Genomic DNA, 24,939 nt, shown 5'->3' with positions numbered 1-24,939 from the left:
CCGTTTTTTTTTTTTTTTTTTTTGTGTCGTTTAAAGATGTTTTCGAACACGTAAATCCATAATACTGTTTTAAGATAAAGTTTTAAACATTTAATTTCACATATGAGTATAGATGATGATGGTAACGACTCTAAGTAAGTAGAAATTTAGGATTATATCCAAAGCTAAAATGAATAAAAGCTAAACCCACGAAGTAAAAAAAGAAAAAGAGAAATGAGAATTGAAATGGGAGATAAAAGAAAACAAAAAAAGTATCTCTAGAGACACCAACGTCTCTAACTAAAATGCACCCTAAGTTTATTAAAAATACAATAAATGTCAACTTTTAACAATAATAAACTATTTATCGACCTTTTAGAAAACTAAAGATTTAATTGCAATCGATCTTTATATCAGATTCAATATCAAATCACTACGGTCTCTTTCTGCAAGTTTAGAATCAACGTTCAACATTACGATGTTCACTCTGTCTCGATGTGTATCCATGTCATAAGATCAAATAGATCAAAACCCCTCGCCAGTTAAACTAAGAATGGATATCTTGTCTCCATCTCCGTCCCATTTAATTTTTTTAATAGAAATTATTTTTGCATATTTATTTGTGGGCATTGTTCATCTTTTTAAAATCTTGCTAGGGTGGTGTGTGCATATTTATAAGAATTAAGTTCCTATAGAGATATCTTTAATAATAATAATTGGTAGCTTTAATGGCATTGGCATTTAAGATATTTCCTTTTTTAATAAAAAAATTAAAAATTTTACTCTTAAATATTAAATTCAACATATGTCTAATTAGGTTGATTAATTCAATTAGGCACGAAATTTTAAAATTCACATCCAACACGAAACTTAATAATTTAAGTCTTCTTTCTTTTTTCGTGTCGCAACGTCACAGCTTTTAATGTTTTGATACTCAAATTGTTGTATTAGAAGTGAAAACAAGATTGATTGGACTCACACACCCACAAACAGAAATTAAACAAAAAGACTCATAAATTTACATGGTTTGGAGAGAAGAAAGTCTCCTCCATCCACGGTGTTAACCAATCACTATAACCAAAATGTTTACAAGTGTATCTCTCACACTCTCACCCTACAAAGCCTCTCAACAAAATTCATTTGTGATGTCCCACCTTGGTTGGGGAGGAGAACAAAACACCCTGGAAGGGGAAATCTTCCCTAGCAGATCCGTTTTAAAGGTTTGAGGGAAAGCGCGAAAAGGAAAGCCCAAAGAGGACAATATCTGTTAGCGGTGGTCCTAAGTCGTTACATCCTCCCAATTGACAAATACAAAATTACAATGACTTCATGTGTGACCCAAATGTCACTTGACAAATACAAAATGACAATAACTTCATGTCTCAAAACAATGGTAGACAAGCTTAAGCTTTTATATATGCACAGCAATGCTAATTCTGAATAGAATATAAACCATTCTGGTTATCAACTAATAAGAGTTATGACAATACATATTCATGATAACTTTAAGTTCCAGTAACTTTAATAATGATAATTGGTAACTATTTAATGGCATTGACATTTAATATCTTTCCTTTTTTATCAATATCAAATTAAACACATGTCTAATTATGTTAAATAAGTTCATTGATGATAAATGATCAAAATTTTAGATTTCACATCCAACACAAAACTTAATAATTTAACTCTCCTTTCTTTTTCCCTCTCTCCCAATCTATATATACATATGGATGTGAAAGAACAATGATATCATCCCAATTGAAAAAGATACACAATCCCTAATGGACTTTGCTTTGAAACAATCCATTTCAAAGAAGGAAGAGCATGAACACGCTCGTCTTCAAGTTTGGCAATACATATTTGGTTTCGTTGAAATGGCAATCATAAAATGTGCGATAGAACTCAAAATTGGCGATACAATCGATAGCCATGGAGGCCTCATGACACTCCCCGAGCTATCATCTTCTTTAAATTGTTCTTCCTCACTCCTACACCGCATCATGCGATTCTTGGTTCATCGTGGAATTTTCAAACAAGAAATCACAGGCGAAAATCTCACACGCTATAGCCATACACCTTTGTCTCGGCTGCTTACCAGTGGCAGCGAAAACAGCATGGCTCCGTTTGTTCTATTGGAAAGCAACCCAGTGATGCTCGCACCATGGCATAGCCTCAGCGCGCGAATTAAAGGCAATGAAGCCATACCATTTGAGGCTGCTCATGGCAAGGATATATGGAGCTATGCGGCAGCTGACCCAATACACAATGCAATGTTCAATGATGCTATGGCATGCTCTGCGAGGGTGATGAGTGTGCCTGCAATACTTGAAGATTGTGGAGAGATTTTTGAAGGAGTTGAGTGTTTAGTGGATGTGGGTGGAGGGAATGGTACAAGCTTGAGCATGATAGTTAAGGCTTGCCCATGGATTAAAGGCATCAACTTTGATCTTCCACATGTCATTGCTTCTTTACCAGCAGACATTGGTGTTCAACATGTTGGTGGCAATATGTTTGATTGCATTCCCAAGGCTGATGCTGCTTTCCTCATGGTATACATGCACACTTAAATTATATCTATTTGGTCGTTCATAAGTGTCTAATAACCTTGTATTTGATACGTTTCTAAGTTTCTAAATTTTAAAATCTGGATAATAGGTTGGCAAACTTTCTATCGTTAGTCAATTTAGTCTAAAAGTTATAAAATTTGTCTAATAAATCCTTAAACTTTTTAATTTATGTCTAATAAATCTGTAAAACTTTGATTAGATTTGTGTCTAATGTAAGTCAGATCGACATATTTTGAAATTTTAATAGATATTAAATTTGAAATTCAAGAACTTGTAAAGTTCAATAACCTTTGAATGGTTTGGAGATCTATTAAATATTATTCCATATTTGAATCATAGAATCATTCATTTCTTCTTCTTCGAAAGGAAAGAATCAAGATTCATTCGAGTTTACGGACTTCACTCCTAAACTTTGTTGAACTATAAAGTGGCTTCACTTCTCTTCCTATCGATCGAGTTGGTGTGTGTCAAGGAAATTTAATCTTGTGGTTTACCATATATATCATATTTGATTCCTTATTACACGCAAATATCTTGTATAATTGAGGATATTTTGTCTTTCATTACCGTTTACCATAGTTACCATATTTGACACGTTATTATAGGCAAATATTTTGTATGATATTTATTACGTTTTACCATAGATATCATATTTGTCATGTATCTATTAATTGCTCTTCCCCTTTTGTGTGTAATTATAAATAGAGAACCTCACCACCATTTAGGGGGGTGGTTCTAGCAAAATATTATCATGGTATCATAGCTCATTCGGTTTAGCAACCCCAATCTTTCTTTTCCATGGCTTCTGAAGGATTCTTCTTCGCCACCACTGCTTGCTTTGACGCCGATTGATTACTCTTCGGCTCCACCTTTTGGACTCCAAATCATTCTTCACAAGCCCACCCTCCACCATACTCTATACATACAACCTCACCTTCTCCAACACATTTGGTTTCCGCCAACATAGCCTATTTCATTTTCTTCCCAATCGGCCCTTCATCCTTCAAAGATAAACCCTAACCTCAGAATCCTCATCAACGTTCTCATCGAAAATATAAGATGTTCAGCTTGAAGATGGGTGTTAAGGATATTTAGTCATGAATTATGGTTTGTCATATATATCATATTTCATCTTTTATTATAGGCAAATATATGGTATGATTGAGATATTTTGTCTTCCATTAAGATTTAACATGGTTACCATATTAGGCAAATATCTTGTATGATTGAGATATTCTGTCTTCCATTAAGATTTAACATGGTTACCATATTAGGCAAATATCTTGTATGATTGAGATATTCTGTCTTCCATGAAGATTTAACATGGTTACTATTAGGCAAATATCTTATGTCCATTTATGGCTTGTCCCAATTTCTGTATAATTTATTTGATTCTATAAATCATTATAAACAAAGAATCACACCGGTGTAGTTTTAGCAAATATTATCCTCTTTTTATTAACTTTGAGATTATTTGACAGTGGGTTCTACACGACTGGGATGATGAGACATGCATCAAAATTTTGAAGAATTGTAGAGATGCAATCCCAAAAAAGACAGGAAAAGTGATAATTGTAGAAGCAGTTCTTGAGGGAAAACAAGAAAATAATCTGTCGGATGTGGGATTGATGCTAGACATGGTGATGATGGCTCATACCAACGACGGCAAGGAAAGAACAGCTAAAGAATGGGCTTATGTTCTTCACCAAGCTGGTTTTACTCGACACACCATTACTCCCATTCGAGCTCTTCAATCTGTCATTCAAGCCTTCCCTTGATCTATCTTTATCCAAAAAAGGAGTATTTGAACGTACTTTTCTCTGGTATGTTGTCAGTCTTTTTAGTTAAAAAAATAAGAGAGATTTTAATAAAATATTAACGTGTAACCAGTTGAGCTATGTTCCACTTGAGATTAGTATCAATGTCGTTAATTAAATAACAGTGGTTTTGTGTATCCGAAAAATAAAATTGATTCTCTGCATTCACAGACAAAATAACATCCACATTGGATTTGGTATATAGTTTTAACAGATATAACTGTTGGTATATAGTTTTGACAGATATAACTGTTGTCTCTGATGGACTGTCTCGTGAGTAAATCTAAAACTGTTGTCTCTGCATTCCATATATAGTTTTAGTAAGGATTGAATAAGCCACCGTAGGCTCCATATCCCAATAAGCCGGTTATACGTTGTTAGGTCGAAGGTGACACGATTTCGAGTTGGAGTGAGTGTTGTACAATCTCTCGCAAACGTCCCGTAGGAGCACGTTTGTGACGAAGCCATAATTATTATGTGGAACAAAGGCAACAATGGGTGTATGGACTAAAACCAGCCTTTAATAATAAGTAGGTTGGCTCATTCCTTATTAGGAATGAGGACTCTCCACAATGGTACGATATTGCATAAGCTCTTAGGACTTTGCTTTGGGCTTTCCAAAAAAAGCATCATACCAATGGAGATAGTATTCCTCACTTATAAATCCATGATCTTCCACTAAATTAACCAATGTGGGACTTACTCTCAATAATCCTCAACATTCCTCACCTGTTCTTTCTTTTCCATTTTGGAAACGACTTATCGTCAACATGTCCAATGTTAACCTCATACCTGAAAGCACCTTATTTTCTTCTTTTTCATCGATCACTGAATCTATGATTATCACTTTTCCTGTATTATATCGAATAGCTTCTTTGCCGTTCTTCAAAATTTTGATGCACTCTTCATCATCTCAGTCTAACTGTGCTGCTAATAGATATTGTCTTATTTAAGCTTTCACTTTTAAGCTTCCACTCAAAGTNTGTATGATTGAGATATTCTGTCTTCCATTAAGATTTAACATGGTTACCATATTAGGCAAATATCTTGTATGATTGAGATATTCTGTCTTCCATGAAGATTTAACATGGTTACTATTAGGCAAATATCTTATGTCCATTTATGGCTTGTCCCAATTTCTGTATAATTTATTTGATTCTATAAATCATTATAAACAAAGAATCACACCGGTGTAGTTTTAGCAAATATTATCCTCTTTTTATTAACTTTGAGATTATTTGACAGTGGGTTCTACACGACTGGGATGATGAGACATGCATCAAAATTTTGAAGAATTGTAGAGATGCAATCCCAAAAAAGACAGGAAAAGTGATAATTGTAGAAGCAGTTCTTGAGGGAAAACAAGAAAATAATCTGTCGGATGTGGGATTGATGCTAGACATGGTGATGATGGCTCATACCAACGACGGCAAGGAAAGAACAGCTAAAGAATGGGCTTATGTTCTTCACCAAGCTGGTTTTACTCGACACACCATTACTCCCATTCGAGCTCTTCAATCTGTCATTCAAGCCTTCCCTTGATCTATCTTTATCCAAAAAAGGAGTATTTGAACGTACTTTTCTCTGGTATGTTGTCAGTCTTTTTAGTTAAAAAAATAAGAGAGATTTTAATAAAATATTAACGTGTAACCAGTTGAGCTATGTTCCACTTGAGATTAGTATCAATGTCGTTAATTAAATAACAGTGGTTTTGTGTATCCGAAAAATAAAATTGATTCTCTGCATTCACAGACAAAATAACATCCACATTGGATTTGGTATATAGTTTTAACAGATATAACTGTTGGTATATAGTTTTGACAGATATAACTGTTGTCTCTGATGGACTGTCTCGTGAGTAAATCTAAAACTGTTGTCTCTGCATTCCATATATAGTTTTAGTAAGGATTGAATAAGCCACCGTAGGCTCCATATCCCAATAAGCCGGTTATACGTTGTTAGGTCGAAGGTGACACGATTTCGAGTTGGAGTGAGTGTTGTACAATCTCTCGCAAACGTCCCGTAGGAGCACGTTTGTGACGAAGCCATAATTATTATGTGGAACAAAGGCAACAATGGGTGTATGGACTAAAACCAGCCTTTAATAATAAGTAGGTTGGCTCATTCCTTATTAGGAATGAGGACTCTCCACAATGGTACGATATTGCATAAGCTCTTAGGACTTTGCTTTGGGCTTTCCAAAAAAAGCATCATACCAATGGAGATAGTATTCCTCACTTATAAATCCATGATCTTCCACTAAATTAACCAATGTGGGACTTACTCTCAATAATCCTCAACATTCCTCACCTGTTCTTTCTTTTCCATTTTGGAAACGACTTATCGTCAACATGTCCAATGTTAACCTCATACCTGAAAGCACCTTATTTTCTTCTTTTTCATCGATCACTGAATCTATGATTATCACTTTTCCTGTATTATATCGAATAGCTTCTTTGCCGTTCTTCAAAATTTTGATGCACTCTTCATCATCTCAGTCTAACTGTGCTGCTAATAGATATTGTCTTATTTAAGCTTTCACTTTTAAGCTTCCACTCAAAGTTTTTAAAACACATATGTTAGCGAGAGGTTTCCACACCCTTATGTAAAATGTTTCGTTCTCCTCCCAACCGATGTGAATCTCATAATCCACTTCCCTTCAGGGCCCAACGTCCTTGTTGGCACACTGCATCATGTCCACCCCCTCCGGAGTTCAGCCTCTTCATTGACACATCGTCCGGTGTATGACTCTGATACTATTTACAACCGTCCAACCCCCACCACTAGCAGATGTTGTCCTCTTTGGATTTTTCCTTTCGAACTTGCCCTCAAAGTTTTTAACATACAATAATTGCTTTCTAACTTAATGAATTTTTTTTTTTTTTTTTTTTTTAGAAATATGTTAGTATAACATTATAATTTCTAAATAAGAGGGTGAAAAATTAAATGGAAGTAAATGTAGAAGGGTAGCCAATATAATTGCTTTCTAACTTAATGAACTTTTATTGAAATTAAAATGAAATCAATTAATTAAACACAATTAAAAAGAACCCTGAATTAAATTAGAAATACAATAAATTTCCATTCAATTTAATTATATAAATAATTATTATCAATGGGAGATCTAACCACTATCCATTATTGTAAAAGTTTAAGATCAAACGTTTAATATTAAACTGCTCACTTTATCTGAACGAATATGTATATCTCATTAAAAAAAAAATCCTCATAAGGTAAAATATTCACGGTGTCTACGTCATAACCCTATTTTTCATATCAAAATTATTCTTGGATAATCTTATGAAGGTAGTGTATGCATATTTATAAGAATTAAATTTTTAGAGCTGAATCTTTAATAGCAATAATTGGACTCAAAACACATAAATTACTACTTTAATGGTATTTAATATTTTTTTTAATTAGACTTTCATATTTAAGCTTAAAAGTATTAATTTTTTATCTAAATATTTTAAATTTAAAAATGTTTAATAAAACTTTAGATAATAAATTTTGACATATTTAATATTTTATAGTTTAATCTTTTTATACTATAAAAAATTTTAAAAAAAATTAAGTTTGTAATTTTGAAATATATTAGTCACACATTAAACATAAAATTTAAAATTCAATCACTTATTTTACACCAAATTTAAAATATAAAAATAAATTAAAATGTGAGAGTCCACCCGGATTAAAGAGAGAAATGAAACATTCTTGGGTGTAAAAATCTCTCTCTACGAGCTCATTTTAAAAATCTTGAGGGGAAATGTGAAACAAAAAGTACAAAGACACAATATCTGTTGGCGGTGCCCTTGGGCTATAACAAATGGTATCAAAGTCAGACACCAGGTGATGTGCGAGCAATGAGGCTGAGCCCCAAAGGGGGTGGACATGAGGCAGTGTGCCAACAAGGACGTTGGGCTTCGAAGGGGGGAGGATTGAGAGTCCCACATCGATTGAAAAAGGGAATGAGTGCTAGCGAGGACGCTGGCCCCGAAGGAGAGTAGATTATGAGATCTCACATCGCACGGAGGAGGATTGGGCTCTCACATCAATTGGAGAAAGTATCAGTGAGAACGTTGGGTCTCGAAGGGAGGTGGATTGTGAGATCCCCATCGCAAGGAGGCTGAGCCCCGAACGGGGTGGACATGAGACGGTGTGGCAGCAACGACACTAGACCTTGAAGGGGGTGGATTGTGAGATCTCATGTCGGTTGGAGAGGAGAACTAAGCATTGTTTATAAAGATGTAGAAACTTCTCTCCCTAACATACCCTTTTAAAAACATTGAAAAGAAACAGGAAAGAAAAAATCTAAAAATAACAATATGTACCAGCTTTTGGGTAATTCAAGTCTCCCCTCCTCCCAATCTATAAATATTAGGATGTATAAGAACAAAGATATCATCCAAATAGAAAAAAGATATCCAATTCCTAATGGATTTTGCTTTGAAAGAATCCATTTCAAAGAAGGAAGAACATGAACACGCTCGTCTTCAAGTTTGGAAATACATATCTAATTTCATCGAAATGCAAATGGTAAAATGTGCTATTGAACTCAAAATTGGTGACACAATCGAAAGCCATGGAGGCCTCATGACACTCTCCAAGCTATCATCTTCTTTAAATTGTTCTTCCTCACTCCTACACCGCGTCCTGCGATTCTTGGTTCATCGTGGCATTTTCAAACAAGAAATCACAGGCGAAAATCTCACATGCTATAGCCATACGCCTTTGTCTCGGCTGCTTGCCAGTAGCAGCGACAGCATCCTGGCTCCGTTTCTTCTAGTGGAAAGCAACTCGGTGATGCTCGCAGCATGGCATGGCTTCAGCGCGCGAATTAAAGACAATGGAGCAGCACCATTTGAGGCTGTTCATGGCAAGGATTTATGGAGCTATGCTGCTGCTGACCCAATACTCAACGCCATATTTAATGATGCTATGGCATGCTCTGCGAGGGTGATGAGTGTGCCTGCAATACTTGAAGATTGTGGAGAGATTTTTGAAGGAGTTGAGTGTTTAGTGGATGTGGGTGGAGGCAATGGTACAAGCTTGAGCATGATAGTTAAGGCTTGCCCATGGATTAAAGGCATCAACTTTGATCTTCCACATGTTGTTGCTTCTTCACCACCATACATTGGTGTTCAACATGTTGGTGGCAATATGTTTGATTGTATTCCCAAGGCTGATGCTGCTTTCCTCATGGTTGGTATCCACATACTTTGCAAGTGTCTAATAATGTACTCGATCAAGCCGAAAGCCCACAGTTAACGGATATGGTTCTTTTAGACTTTTTAAAAAAGTTTTTTAAAATGAGTCTTTAGATAGAAGTTTTCAGACGTTTATAGAAAAATGTTTTGTTCTCCTCCCCAAATTAGGTGGGATCTCACAATCCACCCAATTTCAGGTCCAGCATCCTTGTTGGCACTCAATCTCTTATCTAATCGATGTGGGACCCCTCAATCTACCCTTTTTGAACCGAGCGTCCTTGCTGACACAAGACCTCAATCTACCCTTTCTGGACCGAGCGTCTTTGCTGGCACAAGGCCTCATATCCACCCTCTTCGGAGCTCAGCCTCCTCGATGGCACATCCCCCAGTGTCTAGCTTGGTTCGTTGTTTTCCTTTCCAACTAATGTGGGATCTCACAATCCACCCTCGTTCAGGACCCAATGTCTGGCTTCGGAGCTCAGTCTCCTAGCTGGTAAATCGTTCAGTGTCTGGCTTTGGTCGTAGTTTTCCTCTCCAACTAATGTGGGATCTCACAATTCACCCCGTTCAGGGCCTAGTGTCTAGCTTTGAAGCTCAGCCTCCTCGCTGACAATCGCCCAGTGTCTGGCTTGGGTCGTAATTCTCCTCTCCAACTAATGTGGGATCTCACAATCCACCCTATTCAGGGCCTAGTGTCGGCTTCAAAGCTCAGCCTTCTCGCTGGCACATCGCCCAGTGTCTGGCTTGAATCGTTGTTCTCCTGTCCAACTAATGTGAAATCTCACAATTCACCCCGTTCAGGGCCCAGTGTCTAGTTTCGGAGCTCAGCCTCCTCGCTAGCACATAGCCCAGTATCTGACTTGGGTCGTAGTTCTCCTCTCCAACTACATGGGATCTCACAATCCACCCCCGTTCAGGGCCTATTCGAAGCTCAGCCTCCTCGCTAACACATCGCCCACTGTCTGACTTGGGTTGTAGTTCTCCTCTCTAACTAATGTGAGATCTCACAGTCCACCCTCGTTCCGGGCTCAGCGTTCTTGTTGACACTAATTCTCTCATCCAATCAATGTGAGACCCCTCAATCCACCCTCTTTGGAGCTAGCCTCCTTACTGGCCCATCACCCAGTTTTCTAGCCTGGGTCGTTACACTTATATCTTTCAATTTGGTGTCTGATAAGTTTTAAGACTTCAAAAAAATGTTTTATAAATCCCTCAACTTTCAAATTTATAATTATTTTGCCTATAAATTTTAAAAGTAAAGTAATAATTTAACCTAAAATACATAACTACGTAGACTTTAGATTAACCTCTCCCTTGCATCTATATATGTATGATGAAGATGAAAAAGAAGATTTAACTTTTGAGGTTATTTTGTAGTGGGCTCTACATGGCTTTGATGATGAGACATGCATCAAAATTTTGAAGGATTGTAGAGAAGCAATCCCAAAGAAGACAGGAAAAGTGATAATTGTAGAAGCAGTTCTTAAGGGAAAACAAGAAAATGATCTATCCGATGTGGGATTGATGCTAGACATGGCGATGATCGCTTATTCCAAAAATGGCAAGGAAAGAACAGCTGAAGAATGGGGTTATGTTCTTCACCAGGCTGGCTTTTCCCGACACACCATTACTCCCATTCCAGCTGTTCAATCTGTTATTCAAGCCTTCCTTTTTGTTAAGAATGAGATAGAAAATATAATTGGGAAGGTGTGTATTATCATTGATATTGATATCCTTTAAATAGGATACAAGCTAGTACAAATGAGGAAAATATAAAATAATTAAATACTAGAATAAAATAAAATATACTATAAATCTAACCATAAATGGAAGAATATTAAGATATAATATCTAGGATATATTCCATAAATAATATATCTCAACACTCCCCCTCAAGTTGGAGAGTGTATGTTAATCACGTCCAACTTGTCTTTAACTTGTCTTTACGGTAGGTCAATAACACCCAAGTTGTCTTTCACTCTTGTCTTCTCAGTAATGAAAATATCCGTAAAAAAAATAGACCGCCTTTGATTGGTTTGCATTTTTAGACTTTCAAGAAATTATTGAATTTTCAAGAAAGATGCAAGACTCAGAAATAGACCGCAATGATTGACTCGAGGATTGGTAACTTGTCCCATTTAATTTGATTTGGAACAAGTGAATATCCTCCCTGATCACTTCTCGGTCCATGCATAAATGCTTTAGAAATAGACTGCAATGATTGACTCGAGGATTGATAACTTGTCCATTTAATTTGATTTGGAACAAGTGAATATCCTCCCTGATCACTTGTTGGTCCATGCATAAATGCTTTAGTGGATAATGACACCAAGATCGGTGCTTTGGATCACTTGAGAGGCTGTGAAAGAAAATACGAACATCTTGAATTTGTCACCTTAGAGCTTGGTGAGAAATTTGAAGATGCTTATAACGTATTCTTGATATTGGATGATTGACGATGGTAAAGACTTCACTGATTGGTTAGGGTTTGGCTTTAGGTAATACTCCCCTTGGACTCAGAGTCCAAGGGGGTATTAGGAATACCACGATCGATGCTTTGATATTAGGAATATCAAGATCGGTGCTCTGATACCATGTTAAGAATGAGATAGAAAATATAATTGGGAAGGTGTGTATTATCATTGATATTGATATCCTTTAAATAGGATACAAGCTAGTACAAATGAGGAAAATATAAAATAATTAAATACTAAAATAAAATAAAATATACTATAAATCTAACCATAAATGGAAGAATATTAAGATATAATATCTAGGATATATTCCATAAATAATATATCTCAACACTTTGACATGTCCATGTCCAAAAAACACAATTTGAACTTACTTATGTTTGTAAGACTGTCCTATGTTTAGTTCCTCAAACACTCAAACTAGTTCGAGTTGGGATTGGTACCAATGTCGTTAATTATAATAACAGTGGGTTTGTATTATAATAACGAACACTATCTCTATTATCCGTTTTGGCCCATTATGTACTTCACGGTTTTAAAATGCATCTATAAGGGAGAGGTTTCCACACTCTTGTAATAAATGTTTCATTCTCCTCTCTAACCGACGTGGGATCTCACAATCCACCCCCTTAGGGCTTAGCATCCTCGCTAATACACTATTCGGTGTCTAAATTTGATACCATTTGTAATAGTTCAAACCCACCGCTAGCAGATATGATCCGCTTTAGCGCATTACGTATCGTCATCAGTCTCACGATTTTAAACGCGTCTGTTAGGGAGAGATTTCCCCACCATTAGAAGGAATGTTTCCCACCATGAATGTTTCTTTCTTCTCTCCAACTAATATGGAATCTCACATTTCATCCTCCTTGAGTGTTCAGCGTCCTCGTTGATACACTGGCTCAGGGTCTAGCTCCTATACCACTAGAATCTGAAGTATTATTTAATTGAACTAGAAATTCAATCTTAAAAACGATACTCAACACTCGTATCACCAAAATTAAGCTCGACACTGAACATTTACAATATTGCATGGTATAAAATCTCTAGAATATAGACAAAGTTGGATATTTTATCTAAGTAACATTATAAATACGGACTTGTTTTGTAACCTTATAAATGATTTGATTCAAATTGTTTAAATAGAGACATGTTGATGAGAATATGATATATAATGAATTTTTATAAGACTCGACTGATTCAATCACCCGAACACAACGAAGAAAAATGTTTAAAATGTTAGATTTAGAAGTGATACACATTCCTTTTAGTGGCTAAACATTTGTTTTTTTAGGTGAAAAAGTTTATTTAAGATTTCATTTTGATTCCCCACTTCTTATTGTCTAGACAAAGTCGAGCACAAGAATTATTTCAAAATATTTTACATCAATTGCGATCCCCTTTTTTTCTTAATTAAAGTTCTTTTTTTTTTCTTTTTTTTAATCCAAAGGTTTCCACTAGATCGCCATTCAACTCACACGGTTCCATAACATGGAGACTCATCTAGAACCGTAAAATCTCCATTTAAACCGAAAATAGGGAGAAAATATAAAGAGATTTCTCTACATTGGCTAAATCGAGTCAGAAACATGAATTATATTCTCCCTATTCATCCCCACCACCAACTCTGCCCAAACGGGAAATTATCCGAAACTATTGAAAAGGGAAATTATACGTTAAATTATTGCAAATTTCTTGATTCATTTTTATTCAAACTGGGTTCTAGATTTCTTGCATAAAATCCCGAATCCAATCTCAATAAAAATAAATTAAAATTTTTGCGATAATAAAGATCGAAATAAAGAGAAAACTTCCATATCTCCACTATGAGTAGGGTTTCCAATAGATTTTTCTTTTATCAATAAAATAATTAAATTGCCTTTTCTTTAATTAGAATTATTAAGTGGAAAATCAATCATAGAACTAAAATATTTGGCCTTTACTCAACCACTACCTCCAATGCCATTCAACATTTTCCCTTTGTTCATATATATATATATGTTAAAATTAGAACAAATCAAGGCAATTTGAAGCAATAATGGATGATATTAGTACCAAAGACTCCAAATTGAAGATAGAAGAAGAAGGCAATGATATCAAAATCCAAGTATGGAAATACATATTTGGTTTCGTTGAAATGGCAGTCATAAAATGTGCCATAGAGCTCAAAATTGGCGACACAATCGAAGCCCATGGAGGCCTCATGACACTCACTGAGCTATCATCTTCCTTAAATTGCTCTCCATTGCTTCTACACCGCATCCTACGCTTCCTCATCCATCGAGGAATTTTCAAAGAAGAGCCCACCAAAAGCTACGCCCAAACGCCCATGTCCCGGCTGCTCACAAGCAGTGGGGCGCACAACTTGGCTCCCATGCATGTGTTGGAGAGCAGCCTTGTGATGTTGGCGCCATGGCACAACTTGAGTGCATATCTCAAAGCCAATGATGGGGGGACTCAGCCATTTGAGATGGCTCATGGGAAGGACTTGTGGAGGTATTGTGCAGCCAATTCGTCGCATAATATGGTGATGAATGAGGGCATGGCTTCCTTTGCTCGGGTGGTTATTGTGCCGGCTGTATTGGAAAGGTGTGGAGGGGTTTTTGAGGGAGTTGGAAGTTTGGTGGATGTTGGAGGAGGAAATGGGAGTTGTTTGAGTGTTTTGGTGAAGGCTTTTCCTTGGATTAGAGGTATTAATTTTGATCTTCCACATGTTGTGTCTGTTTCACAAGAGTTCGAGGGTGTTCGACATGTTGGTGGGAATATGTTCGATTTTGTCCCGAAGGCTGATGCTGCTTTCATCATGGTTCGTGCTTTATTTGTGTCTTTTAACACGTCTCTCATAGGTTCTTAAGTCTCTAAATTATAACTCACGGTTTCTTTACTATCGTTTTTATCTTTCTTACAAAAATATTTTTGTTCTTTTCAAAATTTAGGATTGAATTTTGATGACGTTATAAAGTAGATAACAATATAAATAAGCTAATAGGTGAAAGAATCGTAAGTTTTCAGAAGTCAAATAGTTAACAAACAGTACTTAACCTATGTATCCACCGCTTGCTAATATTGTCCCTTTAAGTTTTCCCTTTCGAAATTTCACTCAAGGTTTTTAAAATGCGTCAGTTAGAGAGAGGTTTCGACACCCTTGGATCTCACAATCTAGCCCCTTCGAGGCCCAGTGTCCTTGTTGGCACTCATTCCCCTCCTCTAAAAAAAATGATAGTAATGGAACTCTATCAGATATATCGATTTGCTTCAGTGAAAACTTTGGCCGAAAAACCCCTGATATTGTGAGAACCACCTTAGAATCCCAAGATGAACGAAAAAGATTCCTTAGCTTAAAAGGAGCTGGTATAGCGTTCAAGGACCTTCCACTTCCCTTTCTGCTCTTGTGTGGTATTTTCGAGCTAGGCGTTATGCTTGAGAGGGTCATGTTACGTAGTTGTAGTCTGACTACTATGCATGGTGCATCCATCATATGGGATTTCAGGTTCGATAGTGTCGAGAAGGTATTAGCCCGCCCAAAATTTCCTCCCAATTTCATTCATTTAATATCTCTATGGTGTCATTGAGATAAGAGTGGGATCTCACGCTGTGATATTCGAGTAAAAGAGAAGTACATAAATGAACCAAGACAACAACCGAATGAGAGCAATTCTGAAGATAGGATAGCTAAGAAAGGCTTAAAAGAACTCAAAGTTAGTGTCTATATTACTAACAAGATGCATCTTTTTTTTCAGTTGCTCATCAACCGTCTTTCGATATTGGTAACCTCTTAGAAATTTTCCTTCAACCTATATTGATCTCAGAAATCTACTATTTCTATCGTGGTTGATTCACAGTAGGACGATGAATATTAACCATTTGACTTTTGAGTTCAAACGTTGTTGCAGAATGCACTACATGATTGGGACGACGAAGATTGCATCAAAATTTTGAAGAATTGCAAAGAAGCGATCCCTGAAAAGACAGGTAAAGTGATCATTGTTGAAGTAGTCATTGACGAAAAGGACGAAAGCATGGTGTCCGATATAAGGTTGATGTTGGATATGATAATGATGGCTCATACCATAAAAGGAAAAGAAAGGACTCGAGAGGAATGGGCATATGTTCTTCAGGAGGCTGGTTTTAGTCGACATACCATCACTCCAACTTCTACTATCCAATCTATCATTCAAGGTTTCGTTTGATATCAATCCAAGAACACGAAATCAAGTTTATCCGTTTGATCTGTCTTTTCAGTACAACGAGTGAGTCTCTCGAGAGATTTAAGCCCTCAACTTCATAAAAAAGTAATTATTGTTGAGTTATTCTCATATTGACACCCAAGTTTATTGAGTATTGCTTCTATTTCGTATATCTTTCGTCTTTTGTTTGTCTTGTAAAAGCTTGTAACGATGATTCGAAAAATAAGAGCGGTCATGCTTTAAATATTCTATTTCGTTTGGAGTAATATTTTGACATAGAACATTGTACCATAATGCATGCAATATCATAAATTAAACCAAACGTTTTGCTTGGGAATCGTTAAAATGTATAAAGATTCATTTCTTTTGTTCTGTATTTGAGTTCGTGCGTCTTAGACTAAGCTTATGTGCGTATTAAAAAACGTTCGAATGAATATGTACATGTAAATCTAGCATAATTTTTTATTGATTAAAGAGTATATTCTCGACTAGCCAGTAAAATGTTTGAATGTTACTCTCACGAGCCTAACCCATTCAAATATATCATCAGAAGTACAGTAAATTAGGGTTTAGTTGCAAGAGAAAAAAATTTGAGAGGTCGTGCTTAAACTACGAGATAAAACTATTAAATGTTATAGATGAGAACCGTCTATCATCATTTCAATGATTATCTCTAAACTTTTATTTTTTTTTTTAATTTTTTAATATATCTATTAATTCCTCTGCTTTAAAAAATGTTTTTTTAAAAACCCATTAACGTTTATTCAATTTTTTTTAGGGGTAGTTTTTTTTCTTTTTCCAAAAAGACCCATTAACATTTCAAAAGGCTTGTCTTTTTTCAATACTTTTTTTTTAAAATATTAAATTTTTTTTTTTTTTTTGGCAAAAGTTTACTTAAATAAAGGCAATTATGGAAACTCTACAGTTTTAAAAGTTGTAGCCATTTACTTTTCTTTTATTTTTTTAATTACGAATTTATGGAAACCCTTGTACATTTAATAAATAAATAAATAAATAAATATTGTGGTGGCGGGAGATTGAGATGGAGAATAAAATCTACGTCCCCATTTTACTAAACGGGATAAAACTCTCCTTCGCTCCCTCCCTCTCTAGATAAACCGAAATTCCCCATCGACCCGTTCTGCAAACTAAATGGACATATCCATTTTAAACTCAATATTCTTGCTTAATTATTTTGTTTTATTTTATTTTCAGACTAACAATCGTTACTAAAAGAAAAAAAAATTGTTCCGTTTTATAACGACTCATACCCAAGATTCGAAGTTCGGATTCGGGACTTAATGGCCCTGACATTCTCCTGCATGTTTAACCATGAAGTTCCTATAATTGAGTCACAAAAATTGAGCCACCGAAAAGAAAGGTGCACATTCTTAGTATAAGTAATAACTTTCAATTCTTTAGCTGTTTTTAGTCATTTTATCCTTAGAATCGGTCTCATTAGAGTGTTTTAAAATCTACATGTCAACTCGGCAATGAAATAAATTTAATAAATGTCGATTATCATTATTTTCACTACATACCCTAAACCCTAGTACTACATTAAATCAAATTTCAATGACCAAAAATATATTATTTTCATAATTTCAGTATTTAAATATATATATATATATATAAATATTATCATAACTTAGTATTAAAGAATTTACACATGGTGCATGGAATTTTGTTAAAATTTTATAAATATAAATAAAATCAACGTTTTAAAAGTATAGAAAAAGATTAAAAATAAACCAAATTGAAACTAATATAAGATATAAACCTACACGAGTAGATATCATTTTAATTGAATTAATTGAATTATTTATGTATAATAAAGGTCATTTATGATTTAATTTATGATAATAGGTAGAGATGCTCATAGGGGGTGAAGACAGGGAAGTCTTCCCATCTTCATCCGTGCATCATATTCTTAATTCTTATTTCTACCAAAATTTTTGGATTCCCTACCACAACTTTTTATCTATTTTTTATATAATTTTTTAGAATATATTTTATTTTTTAATATAATTTTTATTTAAAAAGGATAAAATATCTTAATAACTCAATTTTCAATATTACAACTAGATCCCACATCCGTTGGGGAGGAGAACGAAATATACTTTAAAAGAGCATGGAAACCTCTTCCTAACAGACCGTTTTAAAAATCTTAAGAGGAAGCTCTAAAGGGAAAACCCAAATAGGACAATATCTACTAGCAGTGGGCTTGGACTGTTACAGTTGGTATCAGAGCCAGACACCAGACAATGGTACAACTGGTATCAAAGTCAGACACTAGGCGATGTGCCAGTAAGGACGTTTCCTTGAAGGAGATGATTGTGGGGGTTCTCGCATCAATTGGAGAAGGGAACAAGTGTCAGCGATGACGCTGAGCTCCAAAGGGGTGAATTATGAGATCAGAAAGCCCAAGAAATGCAATATCTGCTATCATTAGGCTCAGGCTAACGCTGAGTCCCGAAAAGGATGGATTGTGAGATTGGAAAGTCCAAAGTGAAAAAAGCCCAAAAAAGACAACGACCGCTAGGGACGTACTTAACGCTAGGGGTTACAAAGCCCATTTGCTCAAAGCCTTCATATATATAATATGCATGTATAGAATCATATTGTATTAAGAACTTGGAAGACATTCAAGTAAGAGATAATATCACATCAATGGAAATTACGTCAAAGGAATCTTCATGGAAGAAAGAAGAAGAAGAAGAAGAGGCAAAGATCCAAATATACAAATACGTATTTGGGTTCGCAGAAGCAGCAGTAATCAAATGCGCCGTAGAGCTTAAAATCGCTGATGCCATTGAAAGCCATGGAAGACCCATGACGCTATCACAACTCTCCTCTGCTTTAAACTGCTCTCCACCACTTTTATTCCGCATCTTGCGCTTCCTCGTCCACCGCGGCATCTTCAAACAACAAACCACCGCTGAAGGCCCCATAGCCTATTCCCAAACGCCATTGTCCCGCATGCTCACGACCATGGCTTCCTTGCTTCTGCTAGAGAACAGCCCCACAATGGTTGCACCATGGCATAATCTAAGTGCTAAGGTCAAGGCCGATGCGGCAGGTCATAGTAATCTATTTGAAGCAGCTCATGGAAAGGACATTTGGAGCTATGCTGCAGCAAATCCAGCATTCAACACGCTGTTTAATGAGGGATTGGATTGTAATGCTAGAGTGGTTACTTTGCCTGCAATACTTGGAAGTTGTAGAGATATGTTTAATGGAGTTGGGAGTTTGGTGGATGTGGGAGGAGGAAATGGGACTACTTTGAGCGTTTTGGTAAAGGCTTGCCCATGGATGAAAGGTATTAACTTTGATCTTCCAAATGTTGTGAGCACTTCACAAGAATACGAGGGTGTGCAACATGTTGGTGGCAGTATGTTTGATTATGTCCCCAAGGCTGATGCTGCTTTCTTCATGGTAAGTATAGCTTGTAGTTATGTATGTAATAGCTCAAGTCTACCGCTAGTAGATATTGTCCTCCTTTTACTTTTCCTTTCAAGCTTTCCATCAAGGTTTTTAAAATGAGTTTGCTCTATTTCCACGCCCTTGTTAAGAATATTTTGTTCTACTGCCTAACATATGTGGGACCTCACAATCGGTTGGGGAGGAAAATGAAGCATTTTTTATAAAGGTGGGGAAATAAAGAAGATGCGTTCTAAAAACTTTGAGGGCAAGCCCGAAAGGAAAAATCCAAAAAGGATAATATCTGCTAGCGGTGGAATTGGACGGTTACAAATGGTATCAGAGTCAAACATCAGACGATGTACCAATGAGGAGGTTGAGCCTTGGAGGGGGTAGACATGAGGTAGTGTGCCAAGAAGGACGTTGGGCCCCAAAGGGGGGTGGATTATAAGATCCACATTGATTGAGGAGGAGAACGAAACATTTTTCATAAGGGTGTGGAAACCTCTCGCTAAAAACTTTGAGTGGAAGCTCGAAGGTGAAAGCTCAAATGAGACAATATCTATTAAGCTTGTTTGATAACATTTTTATTTCTTGATTTTCGTTTAACATGAAATGAATTGCAGTGGATTCTACATGCTTGGGATGATGAAGAGTGCATCAAAATTTTGAAGAACTGCAAGGAAGCTATTCCAGAAAATACAGGAAAAGTGATGATTGTAGATACAGTGATTGATGAAAAAGAGGAAAATAAGTTGCTTTTGGATATAAGGTTAACTTTAGATATCATGTTGATGACTCGTTTTCGAAAGGGAAGAGAAAGAACAGGTGAAGAATGGGCAAACCTACTTAAGAAGGCTGGTTTTAGTCGATGCATAATTACACCCATTGTTGGAGTTGTTCCATCCATCATTCAAGCTTTTATTTCATAAACAACAAAATGGGATTTTAGTACTTTTGGGCTATGGCTTCTTTCATGTACTTTGGTTTCTAAAATAAATGGGTATCCTCTATAAGAAGTTTATCTTTACGATATATTTCCAAAGATGTTGACGCTTAATACCTAAAATTTTCGCTCAAAACTGTAACAGCACAAGCTTACCGCTAACAGATATTGTCTTATTTAGGCTTTTCCCTCAAGACTTTAAAACTTATCCGATAAGGAGAAGTTTCCACAACTCTTATAAGGAATGCTTTGTTCCCCTTTCCAACCGATGTGGGATCTCACAAAAACGATCCTTTTTTTCCCTTTTCTTGATTTTTTTTCTATCCTCACTCGACTACTAGCCAAATCTTTGTGGTTTCTCTATATAGCTCCAAATACTTGATTTCTACGAAACAAACAAGAGGTGTAAAATTGACTAATTAAGCATTAAAACCAGTAAGAAATAAGCCTTAGAAATAGCTCAAAATGTGACTTAGTTCCAAGTTTCAATCACTAATCTCCCTATAAGAATGCCTTCAAACAGAGTTTTATCTCCAAACTTTTACTAACTTTGACACACTCACTACAAATCCACTACAACAGCTCTTACGCTTAGTAGTTTAACTTCTGTCTACTAGTCAAACGTACGAATCCAAATCACTTAAGGGTACCCTAACTTAGTCTACTAGTCAAAAATACGAATTCAGATCATTTAAGGGTACCCTAATTTATGGAGGTAGCTCTTTCTATGAAAAGATTAAGAGATAGCAAGACTATTCTTCAAATTGCAAATATTTGTTCATATTCTCCATTAATAACTTAATGATTAACAAATTGCTCAAGACTGACCTCCCCTGCTCCAAAGTTCATTTCTGAAGAGATTGCAAGAATCTACCCTGACAGAGCAAATTAACAACAAAATGAGAGTTTGTTGACAATTATAAAATTAGAACTATCAATTAACTCATAAAATACCTACATAATGCATCAGTTGGATTTCTTTGTATTGTTAGCTGTGTTTTCAAGTAGCGTGAAAAGCGCAGAGAGCTTGTGTTGGTTGATGATTAAGCTCAAAACGGCTGTGTTTGCAGCCAAGAACAAGATGCTTGCCATCCACAGTTGAATCAACACATTCTTTCCCTTGAACTCCAGCAAATAACCCCACATCAGCCAATGAAGCTGTGCTCCCGTCCAGATCGATATCGATAATGCACCTTTCCATTTAAGCTTCATCTTACTCCATGGAAGAATCAAAGGTAGAAGACAGAAGAACCAGACAAAATATTGTGCTGTGATCACCTGTTGATCAAAAAAAAAGTTTTTCAAAAGAATACAAATGTTCAAACCATGGTGTCAAGAAACACGGTTCTAGCAGAATTAACTCGAAAAAAAACCATGTATTAACAGGAATCATAGCTCTAGCTCTAACTTTTTTGGATCAAAAATAGATTTCAATGCAAACCTTGTTGAATGCCACAAATGCTACAGTCTGTGCAAACCAGCAGAATGGAAGGTCTTGAGCAAACGAAAAAACGAGAACGAGCTGCACTACCAACTGGGGCAGAAATGAAATGAGCTTCTCCATGACCGAGAACTCGTGTTCATGGTGCAGATAGATGTGGTAGAAATAAATCGAGAAATTGTGCCTTGGGTCGGTACGTGTAAGATGATAGAACAGCGCCTCGTGCAGAAATTCCCAACCATATAGATAATAGAACAATCCAGTGCAGAAGGTGAAAATCGAACCAGAAATGAGGCCAAAAAGTATTCTTTCCTTCGTCATTATGGTTCTTATAAGAAACCATGGACTAAAACTATGAGCCAACCGCAATCCTAAATTGCTCTGAGGAGCCTCTTCATCACGCTGACTCCATTTCTGAAGAGCGGGGCTCTGATCAGATTTGAAAAGATTTGGATTGAGAATCAGAAGTATTGGAAGGGCATAGATGATCGGGTAGATTCTGAAATGGACGACAAGACCATACCAAAATGCAGCTTGTAGCAACTGGCCTGTTACAGGGAAAGGGAGTTATACTAGACTACAGATGGGTAATCTACTAACAAACGCACGAATATCCCAGTAAACAGCTACATCCCATTATCCCAGTAAACAGTAATCTTTCTAGGCTACTGCATATTTCCATCAATTATATACACTACATGGCAAAGTCTTTTTTTTTTTTTTCTTGATTTTAGTTCCACAACCCCAGTCCAAGCCCAGATATTGTCCACTTTTGCCTGTTAGTATCGTCGTCAGCCTCACGGTTTTGAAACGTGTCTAAGGAGAGGTTTCCACACATTTATAAGAAATGTTTCGTTTCCTCTCCAACCAATGTGGGATCTCACAATCCACCTCCTTAAGGGACCAGCGTCCTCGCTAGCAAACCATTTGGGAATCTGGCTCTAATACCATTTGTAATAGCTCAAACCCACTGCTAGCAAATATTGTCCGCTTTGGCCTGTTAGTAGTGCCGTCAGCCTCACGATTTTAAAATGTGTTTGCTAGAGAGAGGTTTTCACTCCCTTATAAGGAATGTTTTGTTCCCCTCTCCAACCAATGTGGGATCTCACAATCTACTCCCTTTGGGGGCCTAGCGTCCTTATTGGCACACCATTCGGAACCTGACTCTGATACCATTTGTAACAGTTCAAGCCCACCACTAGCAGATATTGTCTGTTTTAGCCCATTAGTACAGCCATCAACCTCACGGTTTTAAAACGCGTCTGCTGGGGAGAGGTTTCCACACCCTTATAAGGAATGCTTTGTTCCCTTCTCCAACCAATATGGAATCTCACAAAAGAATTCGAACATCTGACCTCATAGTATATGTATTGCCTCAACCAATTGAGTCATGCTCAAATTCACACTAAATAAATGGCTAAGTCACTTGTTATGCAAATAAGTTTGAAAATTAGCCCAACTTGTCATGCAAACTCCTACCTATTCTTCCAAACTACAACTTTGAAGAATTAATTTTAGCAACTTCACCTAATTGACACAGTTCCAGCTGTAACTGAGAGAGAAAAGAAACTTACACCGTTCATCAGACACAAAAGGATCTTCAGAACCATTGCACAAACAAGAGGCTCGCAGTTTCCTCTGGTGCCAATGGTAAACGTAAACGGGTTAAAAAGCCAAACCATAACAGAACCAATGCACAAATTCTCTGGAACACCACGTTTCTTCAAAATAGTACGTATAAAGAAGCCGACGAGCAAATCTAGACAGAATCAAGACAACCGATTCAGAAACCAACAGAAAATCATAATTCAATGAATCGAATGAAAAGGTGAAGATACCTGACGCTGAAAATAGAAATTTTCCCCAACAGCGATGGAAGATAGAGTTCGGTATGAGCAAAAATGCGAGCAACGGTGAGTATCTGTAAGTGGATCTCAGATAAGGGGACTTTCCGGACGCCATTAGAGAAGCAGCGTCTGAGAATACGATGTAATCGACATCAGTGTATCTAACTTCCATGTGCGCATCCTGCCACTCGCCGTAGATGATAAGTACCGACCTGAAGATCGCTGAGAGCGTCAGCAGGGAGCCGAAGCTAAAGGACGCCATTGCTGTGCTGCAACAAAAATGGCTGACGAAACACGGGACGACGCGGGGAAATGGAGGAGACGAAGGAGGCCTTGGGCTTCTAAGGAAATTGAAGCCCATGGGCCACGTATATTGGGCCCAGCAATCTGGGCCCAACCAATCTTTTCCAAACTATATTTCTTAAAATGTCAGTTTTTATGAAAATATTTAAAGACTGTATTAATTATCTATTATTATTTTAATTAATTTCTTTTTATGGCCAGCTTGATGATCTCCTTCCTTGCATGATATTGTCCTTTACTTATAATGTTCTTGATTATTGTCCTTATTTAATTATTGTAATTAATTTCTTTTTATTATAATATAACGACATTTATGATATTGTCGTGGCCACGATGTTGCGGTCAGTCTGATGATTCAACTATCCAATACATTCTATCCAGTTGAAGTCTTTTCGTGAAACTTTCATATATAAGGGAGATAGTGTTTCTTACTTATAAATGTAACATCTCAAGTTCACTGTTAACCGATATTGTCCTCTTTTTTGGCGTTTAGTTCCCCTTTTCAATCGATGTGGAATCTCACAATCCACCCACCTTTCGGGGCCAGCGAGGCCAGCGTCCTCGCTGGCACCCATTCCTCTCTCCAACTGATGTGGGATCTCACAATCCACCCACCTTTTGGGGCCAGCGCCCTCGCTGGCTCCCATTTCTCTCTCCAACCGATGTGGGATCTCACAATCCACCCCCTTCAAATATCGTCTTCTTTGGGCGCTTTGTTCCCCTCTCCAACCGAGGTGGGATCTCACAGTCC

The 24,939-nt window shown here is 36.6% G+C and overlaps 5 protein-coding genes across 8 annotated transcripts; 4 read left to right on the top strand and 1 right to left on the bottom strand.

Annotated features, from left to right (window-relative positions):
* The first annotated feature begins 1,745 nt into the window (after positions 1-1,745).
* LOC111811480 ((RS)-norcoclaurine 6-O-methyltransferase-like) lies at positions 1,746-4,483 on the top strand. Its single transcript, XM_023698351.1, has 2 exons — positions 1,746-2,528; positions 4,028-4,483. Exons 1-2 carry the CDS (start codon positions 1,761-1,763, stop codon positions 4,322-4,324), a joined length of 1,065 nt encoding a protein of 354 aa, XP_023554119.1. The 5' UTR covers positions 1,746-1,760; the 3' UTR covers positions 4,325-4,483.
* A 4,302-nt stretch (positions 4,484-8,785) lies between these two features.
* Positions 8,786-12,414, top strand: LOC111811490 (xanthohumol 4'-O-methyltransferase-like). The gene is made up of 3 exons (XM_023698364.1): positions 8,786-9,565; positions 10,948-11,239; positions 12,379-12,414. The coding sequence occupies exons 1-3, from the start codon at positions 8,798-8,800 to the stop codon at positions 12,381-12,383; spliced, it is 1,065 nt and encodes a 354-aa protein (XP_023554132.1). The 5' UTR covers positions 8,786-8,797; the 3' UTR covers positions 12,384-12,414.
* Positions 12,415-14,082: 1,668 nt separating this feature from the next.
* On the top strand, positions 14,083-16,317 carry LOC111811489 (xanthohumol 4'-O-methyltransferase-like). The gene is made up of 2 exons (XM_023698362.1): positions 14,083-14,850; positions 15,938-16,317. The coding sequence occupies exons 1-2, from the start codon at positions 14,083-14,085 to the stop codon at positions 16,232-16,234; spliced, it is 1,065 nt and encodes a 354-aa protein (XP_023554130.1). The 3' UTR covers positions 16,235-16,317.
* Positions 16,318-18,813: 2,496 nt separating this feature from the next.
* Positions 18,814-20,688, top strand: LOC111811488 (xanthohumol 4'-O-methyltransferase-like). The gene is made up of 2 exons (XM_023698361.1): positions 18,814-19,666; positions 20,278-20,688. The coding sequence occupies exons 1-2, from the start codon at positions 18,902-18,904 to the stop codon at positions 20,581-20,583; spliced, it is 1,071 nt and encodes a 356-aa protein (XP_023554129.1). The 5' UTR covers positions 18,814-18,901; the 3' UTR covers positions 20,584-20,688.
* Positions 20,689-20,849: 161 nt separating this feature from the next.
* Positions 20,850-24,178, bottom strand: LOC111811487 (GPI mannosyltransferase 1-like). Of its 4 annotated transcripts, none has more exons than XR_002817549.1 (6): positions 23,877-24,178; positions 23,615-23,797; positions 22,039-22,586; positions 21,556-21,875; positions 21,426-21,472; positions 20,850-20,982 (listed from the first exon to the last, which is right to left on the bottom strand). XR_002817549.1 is itself a non-coding variant. In XM_023698359.1 (5 exons), exons 1-4 carry the CDS (start codon positions 24,145-24,147, stop codon positions 21,564-21,566), a joined length of 1,314 nt encoding a protein of 437 aa, XP_023554127.1. In that variant the 5' UTR covers positions 24,148-24,178; the 3' UTR covers positions 21,066-21,472; positions 21,556-21,563. The 4 variants fall into 4 exon arrangements, 2 of the variants coding, with proteins under 2 accessions (XP_023554127.1, XP_023554128.1); XR_002817550.1 differs by having other exon boundaries at positions 21,426-21,467; XM_023698359.1 differs by lacking the exon at positions 20,850-20,982 and having other exon boundaries at positions 21,066-21,472.
* Positions 24,179-24,939: the final 761 nt, after the last annotated feature.

Source organism: Cucurbita pepo, chromosome LG15 (genome assembly GCF_002806865.2).
Source record: "Cucurbita pepo subsp. pepo cultivar mu-cu-16 chromosome LG15, ASM280686v2, whole genome shotgun sequence".
Classification (NCBI taxonomy): domain Eukaryota; kingdom Viridiplantae; phylum Streptophyta; class Magnoliopsida; order Cucurbitales; family Cucurbitaceae; genus Cucurbita; species Cucurbita pepo.
This window is presented reverse-complemented; position numbering and strand designations above follow the sequence as displayed.

Bases quoted from the DNA above. Each gene is read 5' to 3' on its own strand.
- LOC111811490 (XM_023698364.1), top strand. From the start codon at position 8,798: ATGGATTTTGCTTTGAAAGAATCCATTTCAAAGAAGGAAGAACATGAA. The intron at 9,566-10,947 runs GTTGGTATCCAC...GTTATTTTGTAG, and splicing joins CTGATGCTGCTTTCCTCATG to TGGGCTCTACATGGCTTTGA.
- LOC111811487 (XM_023698359.1), bottom strand. From the start codon at position 24,147: ATGGCGTCCTTTAGCTTCGGCTCCCTGCTGACGCTCTCAGCGATCTTC. The intron at 23,798-23,876 runs GTATCTTCACCT...GATTCTGTCTAG, and splicing joins ATTTCTATTTTCAGCGTCAG to ATTTGCTCGTCGGCTTCTTT. The intron at 21,876-22,038 runs GTTTGCATTGAA...TTTGATCAACAG, and splicing joins CATTTGTGGCATTCAACAAG to GTGATCACAGCACAATATTT.
- LOC111811488 (XM_023698361.1), top strand. From the start codon at position 18,902: ATGGAAATTACGTCAAAGGAATCTTCATGGAAGAAAGAAGAAGAAGAA. The intron at 19,667-20,277 runs GTAAGTATAGCT...AATGAATTGCAG, and splicing joins CTGATGCTGCTTTCTTCATG to TGGATTCTACATGCTTGGGA.
- LOC111811489 (XM_023698362.1), top strand. From the start codon at position 14,083: ATGGATGATATTAGTACCAAAGACTCCAAATTGAAGATAGAAGAAGAA. The intron at 14,851-15,937 runs GTTCGTGCTTTA...ACGTTGTTGCAG, and splicing joins CTGATGCTGCTTTCATCATG to AATGCACTACATGATTGGGA.
- LOC111811480 (XM_023698351.1), top strand. From the start codon at position 1,761: ATGGACTTTGCTTTGAAACAATCCATTTCAAAGAAGGAAGAGCATGAA. The intron at 2,529-4,027 runs GTATACATGCAC...ATTATTTGACAG, and splicing joins CTGATGCTGCTTTCCTCATG to TGGGTTCTACACGACTGGGA.